General features: G+C 36.3%; 1 protein-coding gene across 15 annotated transcripts; it reads left to right on the forward strand.

The window, feature by feature from the left end:
- Positions 1–271: 271 nt before the first annotated feature.
- On the forward strand, positions 272–16,920 carry LOC118265806 (CREB-regulated transcription coactivator 2). Of its 15 annotated transcripts, none has more exons than XM_035579011.2 (13): positions 278–482; positions 993–1,157; positions 2,443–2,621; positions 4,785–4,942; positions 5,163–5,253; positions 5,528–5,756; positions 6,169–6,324; positions 7,003–7,050; positions 8,806–8,913; positions 9,226–9,321; positions 13,045–13,140; positions 13,254–13,413; positions 13,568–16,920. In XM_035579011.2, the coding sequence occupies exons 1-13, from the start codon at positions 369–371 to the stop codon at positions 13,720–13,722; spliced, it is 1,755 nt and encodes a 584-aa protein (XP_035434904.2). In that variant the 5' UTR covers positions 278–368; the 3' UTR covers positions 13,723–16,920. The 15 variants fall into 15 exon arrangements, with proteins under 15 accessions (XP_050550563.1, XP_050550564.1, XP_035434904.2 ...); XM_050694595.1 differs by having other exon boundaries at positions 5,528–5,729; XM_050694594.1 differs by having other exon boundaries at positions 5,549–5,756.
- Positions 16,921–17,583: the final 663 nt, after the last annotated feature.

Below are 17,583 nucleotides of genomic sequence, written 5' to 3' on the forward strand. Positions count from 1 at the left end.
TCGACTATTCGAAGCGATTTTCCTTATTATTCTTTTTTACTTTTTTCTCTTTTTAAGTTGTACAGGTATATTTTCAAAAGCAGTAACCTATTATAAAAATGACAGTTTTTACTGAGTAATATTTTAGGAAAGTATTTAGGCATTTTCTAAATAATTCATAAGTAAGAACTAGTTAGATTTGAAGAAATTAATTTAGTAATATAAAGTTTTTCACACTTATTCGACTAAGTTACTAAAAATTATGGACATGACTATATTTTTACAAAATGGCAACACATGTCTGTGGCTGACAGTCAAGCGCGTTTTGGATCTTTGAACGCTAAAAATTGTGATGTAAAAACGAGAAAAATAAATGTTTACTGGCCAACATGGCGAACCCACGGAAATTCAGTGAGAAAATTGCCCTCCATCATCAAAAACAGGCAGAGGAAACAGCTGCTTTTGAACAGATTATGCGCGAAGTTTCCGACGCAACCCAAAGGGTATGTCGCCTATTTACTCAGGCAGTCGCTTCCTGGCCGTCAAATGTGCCCGCCGACGTAAACAATAATCCATTACAAAATAGTTATTGCGCCTAAACAACAAAGTGAACATATTTTTTTATTTATGTCAATAGCAAAATACCACTCAGTTCTGTGTGTATAGTTACAATTGTCATTGTCAAAATGAATTGTAAGTCTATTTGGTATCCTACACAATAGCTAGTTAGAATATTATGAGTGTTTCATCTCCTAATGAAACTAAGGAAATATGAAGTCTGATTTCTTAATCATAACTGATAACAATAGTTGCTTGCCAGTGAAATAATTTAACACAGCTAGATACAGACATATTGTGACTAACAATGTTTTGTTATAATCAAAGAGTTGATTATATGTAGTGGAAATCACATCATTATTGGACTGTGTGGAAATAGTAGGATGTTTTCATTAACAAAAATGTTGTCAATTGTTAGAGTACAGTAAAGAGATGTTCAGGCATCATGATTACAGGTTAATTCAAGTAAAGTAGCCAGAGTCAAACCGCCCCCCGAGCCTAGTGATAATGTTGAGTCGTCTCTCCGGCCCACTCAGCAGGGCTTGGGCACATACCGCAGTGGCTCCCTGCCAAATGTGGCTGCACCACAAGCTACCGCCAATGAGCTGGAAACAATTAAGGTTCCTTTGTTTTGGAATCTGATCATTAAAATCCCTAATAGCGTAAATCTACCATTTTATGACCTTGCAGGTAGTTAATACTTAGAATATTCCAAAGACAATCTGGTTGTATTTTCTTAAAATAACATAACTTTCTTAATTGTTTTGTGACATAACTATTATTATTGATAACTGATAATTACCTGCTACGTCTTGATGGCCTCTGTAATTTATGGTAGAATTTGCTATACCTTCTTTTGTTCGGTAGTGGTGCAGTTGTAGCTGGCTGAAATGATTTTGCATTCTTTTTCTTAAACTTGTGTTTCATTCCTTATAGATTGTTATGCAATTTTTATTTTATGTATATTAAAAAAATAATTAACAACTATTGAAAGTTAATGAACAAATGAAACAATCTCATGAAGTAAATGGGTGCTAATTGCTTTATCACCTTGTAAAAACTTACTTGAATATTGATAAATATAATCAAATGCCTGTAATAATAAACAAAGTGTGTAGAGTAACTCTTGTTAACAGAAAACTGTGTTGGACTCATATTTACATTACAACATGTGTTCTAATAAGTTTTCTTGTTCACAAAACTTAACTCCGTCATCTGTTCACTATAATACTATAAACAGGTTTAACTAAGAATGTTATATTTTATTACAATGTCCTACATTTTTTTTATCATTCAAAAGCTAAGATTTTTTTATTGCCTTTTTCCTTTATTGTTTGCTCTAGAAGTAAACAATTTAGTTCCTAGATTTATATTATTTTGCAGAACATAAATATGATGTTAGAAACTAGTGACTAGTGAAATGGCATGTTGCATCCTTGTATAAAAATGTCCATATAAAGTACTGCATAGTTAGTTGATTTTTTTAATTAAAATAATCCTGCACTCAAAAAGTAGTGAAAAATATATTTATTTGCCATGCTATATAGTCCCACACATTACAAGAATATACAGTTAATGTGCTAAATGTTGTTTACTATAGTATTGTCCATCATAAATGTATGAGTAAATTGTTGAATGATTAATACTTTAATAGTGGTATGTTATACATTATATCTTGGGATATTACATGCATTCAATTGGATATTATTCCTCAAAAATATGTCATGTATGTATAGGGAAAAGCAATTTATAAAGGCAACTTCGCGTCGCTGGTATTTCCCGCCAAACAAGCCGAACCGGTGTCTTGCACGAGTCACACGCAACCTTAGTTAGGCGGGAAAAGCCAGCCATAGCCATTCCTGGTTGAGTTTCTCTGAGTAACATTTTGTTGTCTATTTGTCCTAGCCGGAGGAATTACCGCTAGCAAACCAGTATGCTATGGCCGGCGGCCGCAGCGGCGGCACGTCGCCGTCGCGCTCGCCGGCGGGGCAGCGGGGCCGCGCCTCCTCCTCGGTGGGCCCGATGCGCCGCCCTGCTGACAGAAAACACGACACCAGCCCCTATGGGAGCACTGTATACTTGAGGTAAATCTGTTTTGCATTAAGAAAACCACAATGACTAACGACTGAGGTCTCATCAATACTACCTACTCAAGTTAATTGACCAGAAGTTTTCCCGCCAACTTTAAACGAAGTACCGTAAACCGGCATTCTATAAGAAATCCTTCAGACGTAGTTTACAGTTTGGCATCACGTCTTTATTATAAACGTACGTCATAACAGTAATGACGTAGGTATTTCGTATACAAAAAATAAAACAAATGTAAAACCCGTTACGTTACGGCTTACAGTAAATGGCCGCTTACTGTAGATGACTTTTTGTTTGTATCATTAAGCGATAAAAACGAAAATATAGGTATGATAGGCCAATTTTTTAAAAATAACAAAGCAACAATCCTGCTGTTTATCCTTGAAGGTTACAACTTACAACAATTAAATCAGTCGCTACTATACTCCTTACTTACGTCACTTCTTTAATCACGGCAGTTATGCTGAATTATTATCTAAAATATGAGTCGCAAGAAGCCAGCCGACGCCGACGTACAATTTATTCCAATTTAAACTACGAACGTGTTGATAATTGTTATTAATTACCAACTTCACGAGGTAAATGTGATTCATTTAAGTACATGTCATGTTAATTCAAGTTTGTTCCACGAAACCTCATTCATGTATAATAATAATTGTTATTTAATAGAAGTTATCAACAAAGATCAGGAAACAACGCTACTATAAGACACGCGGACATAACTCTAGTACGTAGTTACAGGAAAAAAGAACAACAAAATCGTTTTATTTTTAAATCATTTTAAACATGGTTCTGTGAATATGATTTCGAAAAATATTATAAAACTAGTTAAGTTTTGCCTTTCTACGAAACGCTCCGTCTGCGAGTTATATAAACTGTAGAACTCGTATGGACATAATTTATTCCGTCTACTACGATTAACAAGTCTTGATTCGAAAGGATATAGGAAAGGTCCATGCAGGTAGGCTACGACAAAATTACAATGTAACTGTATAAAAACCACATAAATAAAAAAAAATAGTTGCAACGTTTTGTAGGTGCAGGAAACAAAAATGAAACCAAAATAAAAAATATCGTATGATGACTAAGTATCGATTGTTTATTAATCAGACTCTGCAACTGTTTTCCTGCTTATACATATCTATGAATTCAAGTCGCTGTCTTGGCGATGTTTAAAAATATTACGTCACTTCTGGAAATTACAATTCAATTAAAATGCGTAATATTCAACGTCTGTGCGAAGAACTTGTTACGCTGGTTTGTAAAATATGTACTTGTATGAAAAATATACGTGGTTATTATAATTTTATTGTGTGCAGAGATGTATAACAATACATAGTTCACGAGACCTAGCCCTATAATTACCAAATATCGACGTAGCACATTACTGAGGCTATTAATACATACGAACTTTTGATTGTCTCTGTAATAACTTACAAAGACAGTCTCGTTTTTATTGATTAATTATCTAAATGACACAATACCAAGAAAATAATCTTATACATTTATTCAAACAAGAAATTCCTGTTTTGATAGAGCATCCAGTACCTATTATTGTAAATATCATTGTGTTATAAGTCAAAAACTAAATAACATTTTGATATTTTTAAAAAGCTTTATAGAAATCACTAGACAGCAGCAGCTGACGGCAGCTTCATCCGCATTATCACGACACAAAGAACATGCGTTATAATACTACATTTCCTATTCAAAATTTTATTCTTATATGTTCAGTAGCTTTTGCGTGAAATGGAAACAAATGTACATCTAAAGTTTCATGTATAGTACCCATTAAAAATATCCATTCAATAACTAAAATTCAATAACTTCAATAATTAAACAGTAGATAATAACTTTGTATAACAATGCGGCGCAACACCCACAGTCAAACCGCTAAACCGGTTTTGTGGGAAATTGTCATAAATATAATGCTGTATTTCTTTTATATAAATAAATAAATAATAATAAAAATAAAATAACTGTTTCTCGCCTTAGGTGAGGCGAGAGGAAGAGTCAGACTCTTACTGACTAAAACAACCCATTCCTAGTCCTGCTCTTCGAACCGGAGCCCCTAAGTCTGCCGCGATTCTGTATTGGGGTTAATTGTATGAATAGGATTACAATGACAAGTAAAAGTATATAATTGCGTATGTTTGCAGTCCGCCCCCGGACAGTAACTGGCGACGCACGCACTCGGACTCCGCGCTGCACCAGTCGTGTGGCGAGCAACAGGCGGCCGTGCAGCCGCTGTCGCCGCACCGGACCATGCACTCACATGCACACCCACATCTACATCCACACCAGAACCATCGGAGAGGTGAGCCGTTACACTTTATTAATAGTTATTCATCTTTTGTTTTGTGTACCTTTCAATGTCATTGGTCTGATTTTTATGATACGTCAGTGTGAAGTTCTAGGGACTCTCCCTACAGAGACAAAACTAAAGCTAAAAAATGTAGATTATGCTAGTTACTTGTAATAAAGTTCTATGCATTACTCGCTTTACTTATTTCTATGTTTTCCCATGTTTCTTACAGGTGACATACATTTAGATGTAATATCAGCAATGAATCCCGCAAACCGGCCGAGATCGTCATGTGAAATCCCCAGAATACCGAACAACAACAAGTGAGTATCTATATTTCAACTTGCAGTGCTTAATTGAAGGAGGAAAATGTTGTTTTATCCCTAAGCTCGGAAACTTGAATGACTTAGAAAAAACAAGTTTTGATGCATTACGTTAGATACCTATAATATCGTCACTTTGTATAAATCTCATTGACTAATGTAAAATATTACTTTTCTTGCATCTGGATTCCAACGGACATATTTATGTGGTGGTGGTAATCAAAAAATTGTTGTATAACTGAATGTGATGTAATAATGTACGTTTTCTGTCTAGCACGTATGACTGTTTCGACAGCGTGTACGCGGACGGGCAGGGCGGCGGCGGGCTGGGCGGCGCGCTGGGCTGCGAGCTGGCCGTGCCGGGCGGCTCGCTGCCCGACCTCACGTCCGTGCACTTCCCGCCGCCGCACTACGCCGCGCCGCCGCAGCACGCGCCGCACACGCCGCGCAACGACACCGACTACCAGCCGCGCTATGTACGTCACTACCACTACCCGCCGCAAGTAAGACAGGCCCTTCGGTACTCCGCCGCCCATCCTCATCTCGCCGTGTTTGTGTCTCGTCTGCGAGGGATTCTGTCTTCTATCTGTGTTGCAATAAAACTTTACTGATCGCCGATCCGTCTTGGTCCGTCGAGCGCAGCGATAAGGCCCTCGACTGCATCTCACGTGTTTCGCACGCCGCACTCGCGTGATACTAATAATAGGTTTAGTAAAAGTGATAGTAGCTCTCATTTGCGCCGGCGTAAACACGTGTAACTAAGCAAAAATATTAATTAATCGCTTGAGTAGTAGTAGGTAGTCTCGGACTGAACTCGTGGCGGCTGGAATACGGCAGCGATGTTAGGGTAGGAAGAGGTAGTAAGCGATAGGAAGAAGATGTGGGTTGGGTAGTGCATGAGTGTGGTGGTTGCAGTCGCCGACGTCGCCGGGCGCGGTGTCGCCGGGCGGCGGCAGCGTGTCGCCGGCGACGGGCGGGCTGTCCCCCGCGTCGGGGTCGCCGGTGGGCGCCACGGTCCCGCTGCCGCAGCAACACGCGCTCGACCACGTCGCGCCGCTCTACGACGCGCAGGTCGGTCACTGCACCCCGCACCCGCACCGCTATGTACTACAAACAAATGTTCAATGTCGATTCACTAAATACATCTAGTTGCTCGATTTTGCAGTAGAAACTTGTTGCATATCAACTTACCCTAGAACTTACTTTTTATAGGATTTAAATAATAGGTATGATTTATAGATACGCGTAAAGTCTTGTAGACAGAAATAAACCGATTTATTACTGTGTTTTAAGTTAGACCGTTAAAGCGTTCAGTTTGATACCGTATATTGACTTCTTCAATATTGTTACCTCGGCCCATATGACTCATAATCAACGCCGCGAAAATCGCACAATAATCAATTTACATTACAAACCAAATCTGTATGCTATTAAAAAACTATTGCATCGCGGCTGTCGGGACATTACTATGCAAGAATTTATGAATCAATCTAAGTAACGAGTATTGTTTATCAAAAATGGCGTGTAGTTCGCTACCGGAATGGTACCCGCGATACATAATGTAGGTCTGCGCTACTGGAAGCTAGCGCCGGTAGTGTGTACAGTAGCTCTAACACTGGCTTGGAGAACATTAACATGTGGCTCACAGTCACCAGTGACCACTCTCTTAGGAACTTTTAACATTTTTGTTGTTTTTGTTATGTTTGTGTTTATTTGCTTTCTACACAAATCATTTTTTGTTTATTTCAGAATCACTTATCTGTACCAAACACAAATAATTATCTTCATCATAATAAGGTTCGTTTTCTTTTTTAACCTCCTCTTAAATTTTACTCCCGCTCATTATTTACCGGCAGTCGCTTGAATGCTTTGAACGCTGTCTATTGTTGGTGCCAATATTTTTGATTATCTATAACAGAGCTGGGTCTCGCTAATATCCTACGTTTTATCTATGTCTTTGACATTCATTCTATATTTCGTCTTGTTCATACATCACATGGGTGCTTCATGCATGGATCGTTATAAATTGTGTTCAGCTAAACATGTACTCGTACACTAATACATTTTCTAAGCAATATAATGCTTATTTCGGCACCTCTGCACTAAACGACACCGATTTCCTTCGTTTCCTTTTATCATTATATATTCCAAACGCACCTATATTTTATTTATACATTTGTATTTATAGGACGACTAACAAATTGCAACTGGCTTGTTTATTAAACGGTTTCAAAAGTTAATTATACATTGGACAATTACGACACGGCTACGCTGTTGACGTTACAAAAAACGAATAGTTAATCATAAATAAATATTTATACAAATAGAGGTCGTCACTCGTCTCATTGGTATATTAGCTAATATGAGGTCATAGGTATACAAGAGTATTGTTGGGGACTTAACACGTGGAACGCCAGCTGTAGACTCGATGACGTTCATTTCGTATAATAAGTTACAATTAGCTATAAGTTACAGTTAGCATTTGTCACAGCAATACAACATATAGTATAGCTGTGTCAAATGCGAATAATGAGTGACGACCGATGAGTGGCGACGACGAATTTCATATATTTACTTCAACTACCAGCATTGATCTAACTTTGCAATAGTACAACTGCACTTGATAAATATTTCTATAGTTCTATATCATCTATTAATATCCCTATGACAATTGTGACTAAATACATCAAAATTAATTGATTATAACATGCTATTACTAACATTGGTTTGTTACTAATGATTAAAACTGTAGTATATGACACAAAATATATTATAATATTTTACGTAAGCTTGCTGATTCAAAATTTAAACTATATTACCAATTGGCATGATTACTTGTATATATTTTACAGCAATTCTCAGTGTTTATGAATATATTTTTCTGATTTATACTGACGAGAATGTGGTCCTTTCTTTAAAACGTTAAACTCGATAATTAATGGGATTGATTTATTGCTTACGTTCGCTATTTATTTAAAGAATCGACCACATACAGCTGTGAGATTATTTTATTGCCATTTTGTCAATCTACATAATGGTTTACTTCATATTTAATTTTATACTAGCTTCTACATAATTAATTCGGTCCTAACTGCATGTACAAATTGGCTTCTGGCTAAAAAACAGTGTGATACAATATTATTATAATGAATCATTCTACAGCTAAGTATTGGCAGTATTTTGGTAACCATAAAAAATATTAATAAGTGGAATTTCTTTCAAGTCCAACAACTTTTTTTCACAACTTTCATAACTACAAATTAATCTAAAACCGCGAGTTTAATCTCATCTATCATCTAAATGAAAGTTAAATGGAAGAATAACATATTTTTCCATTTAATCCGTGCATAATGAATGTAATTTGCATCACATTATAATAAAATTATTTATTCTATATTTGAATAAACAAAATGACGTGTGCCAATCTGCCAATGCTCTAATTAAAACGGCCAGTGTTTAATTAATTTTGAATGTTAATCACACTGTTTTTGTATAAAAACTTTTTGGAAGGGTGTTTTAGTTGAGTAAAGTGCGTGTTTCGGCTGGTTACAGAATATGTCGCCTCTGGACCACGGCTGGATACCGTCCGGATACCAGACGCACTGTAGTCCGCCCTCACAATATTCCTCCACGTCGAACATAAACATACCTTCACCAACGGTACAGTATACATGTATTTATAAAATTCAAAAATATAAAGAAAACATAACATGTTATTTTCTTTGTTTATTAGTGAACAAAAGATGTTGTGTAAGACGTATTATCTCTGATCTTATCTTCGAAATCTGAATTTGCGTATGTTTTACTGATTTTTATTTGATAATAGACTCTAAAGCACTTCTTAAATGTCTTCGAAATCTGAATTTGCGCATGTTTTATCAATTTTTTTTTTTTTGATAATAGACTCTAAAGCACTTCTTAAAGGTTGTCTTTCGATCCCATGTTGTTAACAGGAGTTGTCGATAATTCCAGATGGTGCACAGTCCGGGTAGTCCTGTGGAGTCCCCACAAACAGACTACAACAACCTACATCAAGCGTTGTTACAACCTTTCGAGCAAATCACAATGGTGAGTGATACACACGTTCTTATATCAAACTAGTTTCCGTACATGACGTATTAAATATTAATATTCAAGGCCATAGTTGAACAGTTATGAATAAGTCAATCATTTAACGCTGGCTACTAATAATTCTATTTAATTACACGCGTGACTTGCGGTACCATAATCGGTTGACCTTGACCGTAATGTCATTAGTAAGAAAAACTTCTACCCTAAATGTTATCATGGAAGGAAATTACTAATCGTACTGTGTATTTCATCAATTTAACTTCACCCCTGTTTTACTCTGAAGTGGTTAGCAGAGGTGTCATTTGCATGTAGTCACACATTATTTATTCACGAATTCTAATAACATGCAATACATTATCCAAGACTAACAAAGACGATCATTATTAATGACAACAATTTAAAAATATAAGTTCAATAAAATATATACTATGTACTAGATATACATAGGTATGTTAAATAGACGGAAATAGAAACAAATATATTATCAAAATTCTATTCATAATACTTCTTTAATCTAACAAAAGTTGCATTTGCGTCATTCGCATTTTTACAACGTTAAATATAAATGAAGGAAATAAAAGGTATTTTAAATAAAATTGTTCGGTAGTGAAACTTGTTTGTAATTCGCCCTTGTTACGTACATGACGTAACTTTTTAAATAACAATAATATCACTTTATTTATACTTATGCTTCAATGGAACAGCAAGGAATTGTAAGTAAATAAAAAATATGCAATTGAAATGTTATGTTAAACACACTGGTATATATCTAATATCATCAGAGATGTAGCTACAAACGTTACAACAAAGGTTTATTGAGACTAGAATAATTTTGGCACATTGGAAAAGAATAAAGTATTTAAACGCACACTAATATAAAGCTGCACATCATCAGTCATTAAATTAAAGCCAGCACATAGAAGATGTACCTAATGCGATATTTATAAAGTGAATATAAATATATAAACAGGTGTGTGGCACTAGTTTCGACTGAACATTTATTACGCAGCGAAACTAGTGTCATGTGTTGAGCCTGATGCTGTGATAACAATAGCAACGGTGAAGTTACTGTCTGTCAAATACATTATGTATTTATTGTCATCAGTATTCTAGCTACGTATGCACTCCTAAAGTAGTCATGACTTCAGACTGCTACATGTCTAGGCTGTACAGTCTACTTGTTAGTAAACTGTTTATTTCCCCGCCACAACAGGTTTATCTGCATTCCAAAGAATAGTATTCACATAATAAAAAATGTTTTTGTTGTCTACTAATGTTAGTTTAAAACGTTTCTTGGATTGGAAGGAAATCTTGGACTGTAGAATGCGGGCGATGAAGAGATAAGACAGGTTTTATTTGCGCCGTTATGCTAACTACATAAATTTATATTTTGTGTTAATACTAAACGCTAAACAAAAACTTATATGTACCTACATCAGTTGTTAATTATTCATAAAGTGGTCTACATCTACATAGTTCAAAAGCAGAAACCTGTTTAAGCTTCATAAAAGTATAGTAGAAGTCAAAATGTTAATGTTTTCATAACCGGCATAAACTGGGCGTGTGTATTAATAATAATTAAATGTCACCGTTATAATTAATCTTAAAGACAATGTTATCTAAGTTACCGCATACTTATCTAATGTGCGCAAGTAAAAAGTATTTTTCGTACTCTATCTAATCTTCAAATCCAATAAATCACCTACACGAAGAACTTATTATTTACTGTTTTTCACAGTGTTACCGTAAACAAAAACCCTTGTAACTTTTCATGCCTAGTTGTAATCTTTTACGCCGATAGCTATGCAAAGTACAGCGTAATTACGTTTTACTTGAAGTTTGAATAACCGAACCGCGTGAAATATGCATACTAGATGGATTGCACTATTTAATACCAAATCGTAAAAGCTGGTGCAATGGCCTAATTAAGATTGATTTAAATGATAAACTAACACTAATTAAATAAAGATATCGTATAAGTCTCATCAATTACAAAAAGTCCGCAATACGGCTAAAATAACAACTGCATAATAAAAATCGAAAAGGTGATAAACCAAACATCTATTTTTGTAAATGCCACTTAAAGCTTAACCTTGGAAAATAGCAATAAAACTGCTATTTTATTTGAATCGGTATTCTTACACTACTATATGTAATACTAGCTACTTCCGCGCGGTTTCACCCGCTCTGCTTGGCTCCTATTGGTCATAGCGTGACGTTTTATAGCCTATAACCTTCCCCGATAAATGCGCTATCCAACACGAAAATAATTATTTAAATCGGACCAGTAGTTCCTGAGATTAGCGCGTTCAAACAAACAAACAAAGAAACAAACTCTTCAGCTTTATAATATTAGTATAGATTTGAAATATTTGACAGACTGTAACTAAATAAGTGTGCTAGTGTGTAATATGTGTAATATTGGTGGATGTTGGCCAAGGATTGGGCGCAGCTGGTGCAGAGCCTCGTGGAGTCAGGCTGGACCGCGCACGTCCAAGTGGCGGAAAATGTACGACACTACCCCCTCACGCATTCATAGTGACGTTCTTACGTGATGGGTGCGCGATTTTAACTAAAACTTAACTATTAATAACACCATTTACCATTAAAATACATAAAGATACTCTTTATATCGTAATGCAGAGAAATTTGTCCGAAATTGAAATCGTACACCCCTCACTAAATTAAATATTGAGTTATTTTTAAGTGTCGTAACACTTATTCCCACAGATTATATTATTAGCGCACGTACCTTTACGAGTTTAGCCTTTAAAATAATCTGGAGCTCTATTCACGTTTCATTTTATTATCGCGATCTCCTTTACTAGAGGAAATGAACACGATTTTGCAATAATAAATTCTAATTGTTGTATTTCAAGTTTATTTTCTGTAGTTTGTTTCTATAGATTTGAAATTACCTGAGAACCGGTTCATTTCCTTTAATTAAAGTCTCAAATAGTACTATTCCGTAATTAACATTAAACTAGTTTAAAAAATTAAGATAACATCTAATTGCTATATGTACTTTATATTTTATGTATAGTACTATTGGGACGAAATACTTTTATTTTGCATATTTTTTTCTAAAGAGTAACATTGACAGTTTTAGGCATGCTCTACAACTTGATTTTGCAAGTAAATATATTATAGTAGTTTTTTATTGTAAGAAAGAATCTAGTCAGTTAATGGTATTTTAATTTCCATAGCCTTAGTTAAAGTTGTTTCGGTATGTTAATGACATTTTGTAATCAAGAAGGTATCAATCATTGTGTATTGACATGAGCATGATTACCGCACCCTAGTCGTGCCAGATACATTCATAAGCATAATGTGTATATGCTATAAATAGAGTTCCAAATAACTCTCACATTTATGAATAATTATTTTGTTTTGCTTGTGCATAAGCCATACACCATTATGCTTGTGATGAATTAGTAAGTACATACTTATAATTTAAATAGTTATTATTTTGACCGACCTTATTTGTAATACAGTCAGTGTTTTATTTTGAAATGTTGTTCAGTGGCTGTATCGCTTCCTTTTACAACTTCATTAGACATTGTACTTAACGTTACCATGGAACGGATATTGCGGTAGTGACGTCATGTGTTTATTTTATTTTCAGAACTTTGCTGCGTTTTCTCGTTGTTTTCTCTCGCTTGCCAATCGTGCCGATGTCTGTGGGATACTATTGTGATAACGTTTTGTTTGTGTCGACAGCTGGACAACCCTGTATCGAGCTACAATACGACGTATCTCAACCACGGGTCACCGCACTCACCACAGACGACGAATTCGTCATTATCATATCCCCAGGTCAGACCATTTAACAGAATAATTCCGTTTTTAAAGTAGAATAAAGATATAGAAATTGAAAAAGGAATGGTTTATTAAGATTTGATAGTAATTAGTTGTTTATTGCGTTGCAGTCGACGGCGACGAGTTGCGGCAGCGGCAGCGGCGTGGGCATGGGGTGCGGGCGGCGGAACGCGCGCGACCCGGTGGCCGGCGGCCTGCAGCCGCTCGCCTCGCCCTCCGCGCCGCCCACGCCCGCCACGCCCGCCAGCATACCCGACATCGTGCTCACTGGTACGGCAGACTAACTATACAGCCCTTAGCTCTCTAGGTTACTGGGGAGTGTCGTAGAGTCATTAATACTTACGTTAATCATAGTACAAAGATAACCAACGCTTGTTTGTATCGAGACTGCTTTATGCTAAGCATGTTCATTGTGTGTGTACAGACTACTCGGGCGAGCTGGACGCGGGCATGTTCGGCGGCGAGGAGGCGCAGCTGCGCGCGGGGCTGGACCTGGACGACCTGAGCCTGCTGGAGGACCCCACGGCGCTGGTGCCCGACTCGGACGTGGAGCACGGCTTCCGCCTGGACCGCTTGTAGTAGGCCGCCCCCGCGCCCCCGTCCCGCGCCCCCGCCCCCTCCGCCGACGTCGCTGCACATTCCGCTGCGGATCCAAGTGTTCATTGTGGTTAAGCGTTTTACTCATGTTTCTATGTCGAAGGGGTAGGTAAGTAGAGTTAGTTCCGAAACGGTGACGATCGACTTGTGGACGATTCGTGTGCGGCCCGAGGTGATTATTTTATTAGTATTGTGAATAATTTACTCGAATATCATTAGGAAATTGATTCGGATTCGATCGAGTTTTTTATTATTACTGTTCTATGTCAAATTCTTGACAGTGATTTCTTTGTACATAAAAAAACTAAAAGTGTTAACTTTTGATGAAATTGCATTTAAATCGCTAATGTTGCATGCTAGTATAACTACGAATCCTTGGTTGCGTCGTTTAACGAATTGTTAACTGGTTTTAATACTTGAGAGCACCGTATTTCTATTAGACATGAATGTTGTCGTTCAGAGATTGCTCAAGCGTCAAGCAGCGACTGAGTAGAGCGAGCAGTCTGCAGTTGTACACGGATACACTGGTATAGCACGAGCTTTCCTCCGTTATGTAGCATGTGTACATTGTGTCTCAATCTCCTATTCCTTTCTGAATATAGTTGTTTAGTGTAAACATTCTAAGCCATTGTAAATAAGAGGGATGCTGTTTATGAGGTTTTTAATAAGCTTTTGTCGCAAACATATCTAAATATGTGCGTATGTATGGTTGCGCGGCTCGAATTGTATACATCGATTATGTAAGTTCGATTTTTTATTTTTTTATTATACTTGGTCTAATCATGTAGGTAAAGGGTAGCAGTGCTCACAGTTTGTTTTGTAAGGATTTATTGTCTTATGATCTACGTCACAGTTCAAGTATCATTACAGTAGACATGCTGACAGTAAATCGTTGTAAGACTATCATTCAATACTTTTGTGAGTATGCTCTAGTCTTTACACAAACATAATTTGTTTCCGTGTTGTATTTGTAAACACGTCATTGTACAATCTATGCATCGGATAGCCAACGATGGGTACAGATGTCTAGGACAATACTGTAGTATTGGGAATCGGATTATTTCCTGTGCCACGAGCACATTTTAGTTATTTACTTTGATTATAAAAGTACAATTTTATTATTATGACATGAAATATTTTTTGTAAATAAATAATCTTCCAATCAATTACGAGCTCAGGTAAAGATTACCTCTTCTAGCCTTTTACGGGAATGCCATGAATGCCTTCTAGAGCGGGCTCTATCAACGTTACCGACTTTTGTCGCTAAACCAATCTTTATACCGCAACGATTTCTTATTATGGCATTCCTCACCTTACCTATGTACTTTAATCGTACTAAATGTATGATTTAGCATTTACGGAAATGTCTCTACTGAATAGTTGTCAATTTATTCTTACGGTTGGACCGTACCTTCGCACGAGAAGCGCGACATCCCATCACTGGCTACCCGATTTCATCGCAACTTATCATTATAAGCTGCGGTTTTAATGTAGCTAGCCCGCATTCGATCTGGCCAGCAGTTTCCTCCAGAACTATTGACGTTTACGTTTCGCCTTTCGAAAATAACGATTTTATTCACCGCAGCCATATTCTAGCATCTAAATAAAGAAACGACAACGTAAACGTGAATAGTTCTCTATACCCATGTGACTAAGTTACACATTCGTTCGCAGTTAGTTTCCGACAGATACTCGATGCTAGATCATATCCTTGTTCTCTGTTAATAGAACAGTAACTATCTGAAGTTAAACTTTATATAGTTATTAAGTTTTGATATATTTAGTTGTTAAATACACCTTGCACTCGTAACATTAATTCTTCTATATATTTTCTCTCTTTATATGAGCTTATAATTCTATAATTTTTATAATACATATATGACATTGAAATTATTTTAATACGGACGTCCAGTTAATATTACGAGTGCACTGACATACAAGTAGACATTTGTGTTTTTCTGTTTTGTAAATGCTCATTATATTATGTTTTAAGAGTCTAGTCATCAAATTATGTTCAGGAAGTTTAACAGATTCATACAATTCAACTGATTATAAATGTACAGTTTTCATTCCATTACAATAATGAGACAATTTGAATACAGTGATTAGTAACAATATGTGTATAGAAAGTACCGGAGCGGGGACGAGCGGGCCTCCCGCGGCTATTTGATACCTGCTCGTTTACAAAAGTCATATCTATTGCAACATAAGTATGTATTGTATATCTTTACGTTGTGTACAGTGTACGCAGGTTTACGACTGTTCGTGTTGTTATGGTTTTAAAGTTTTATTTAAAATTCCGCCATAGAGGTATGTACTGTATGACAGATGATATACTTGTACTGTATAAATAGTTAATGTACGATAATTGTGATAAAGTAAAAAGCACAACATAATTCATTGTGAAGCCTAATCTGACGTTAAAGTAAGTTTCTTTTCTTATTAAATTTTAAATAGTGTTTTCTAAATTTAGATACATTATGTACATGTTATATAAGCTAGTGTCTGCCAAATGCAGAAGTTTACGAATATCGGTCGGGTTTGATTTTGAGTTTGAGTCAGGTGCAATAAATGGAGTATGTGTTGGAATGTTTCGACTGTCATGACACTGTTCATTGAATATTATAATGTCCATGTTATTTTTTTATTCGATTCGAAAAGTACAAAGTCTAAATTGTGAATGTTCAGTTGCGACTGTGCGTGACGATGCCGTGCGTAGTAGGGCGGGCGCGCGACGGGACATGTGACTGACTGTCTGACTATGCGACTGGGTGACTGCGACTGTATGACTATGTGACTGCGTGGCCCGCCCGCTCTACTAACACCACGCATTTGAAAAGTACTCATAGTTATAAAACCTGTTGGATTTTTTTACCTTTTGCATTTTGGAGTTAAGTTATAAATAGTAATAGGATAAAATGTATGTGCAGTTATGAGAATGTATTCGATGCCCTTGGAAGCAACGAGACACCAATCTGTGTGATCGAGTATTTCTACAATTCTTAAATCTATGAATTCATACGACATTTAATTATAGGACATATGTTTTTTCTCAAATATGCACAAACTTAATGAAGATTTTGCGGTAAAATGTTTCAAAGGTTTGTTTTATTTAAACCAAATGTACATAAGTGTGATAGAGATGAAACGGTCTCATTTAAAATAAAGTTGTTGTAAGTATTTGTTTATTTTTCATCACTACCTTAATACGTCTACCTTGTCTATGAACACATAAATATCATAACATTCTGCTTTGAGCAACTCATCTTTGCCCATCCATTAGCAGATTTGCTTACATGGTTCAAGTCTCAATGATTAGTATCTGGAAGCTATTTATTTTAAAATCAATTTCCAGACACATCTGAATATCATAAATCGAAATATCAGTCGTACAGAATTGAAAAGCCCCGCACATAATAATATTTGTAAGATATTGAGGCCTCGCGATGTGCCCTCAACCTGCCAGGTCTTTACTTGGGATTGTAGCTTACGCTTTTTGTCTTTTGGCTTTGAAATGGTATTAAAGTACCTAATTTATTTATTCAGTACAATATTATTGGACATGGCCAGCCACGACAACTCCTTGTAGTCCAGTCAAATAAGGCAAAATTAGGTAAGAATCTCGGAATGCGAGATACCCAGCTGTAATTTTGTATATACTTGTATATTGACTAAAACTTGTCTCAAAACCTACATATGGTAGGGTGTAAGCAACCCTTAAAATTCAGGGTCAAAGGGCCCAAAAATCGTATTTTTGCGGTTTTTTCGAAATATCTCATTTCCTAAAGCGCAAAAAAACGATTTCTGGGCCCTTTGGACCTTAAAATTTAATAGTTGCTTACA

Source organism: Spodoptera frugiperda, chromosome 7, assembly GCF_023101765.2.
Source record: "Spodoptera frugiperda isolate SF20-4 chromosome 7, AGI-APGP_CSIRO_Sfru_2.0, whole genome shotgun sequence".
In the NCBI taxonomy this organism is placed as follows: Eukaryota; Metazoa; Arthropoda; class Insecta; order Lepidoptera; family Noctuidae; genus Spodoptera; species Spodoptera frugiperda.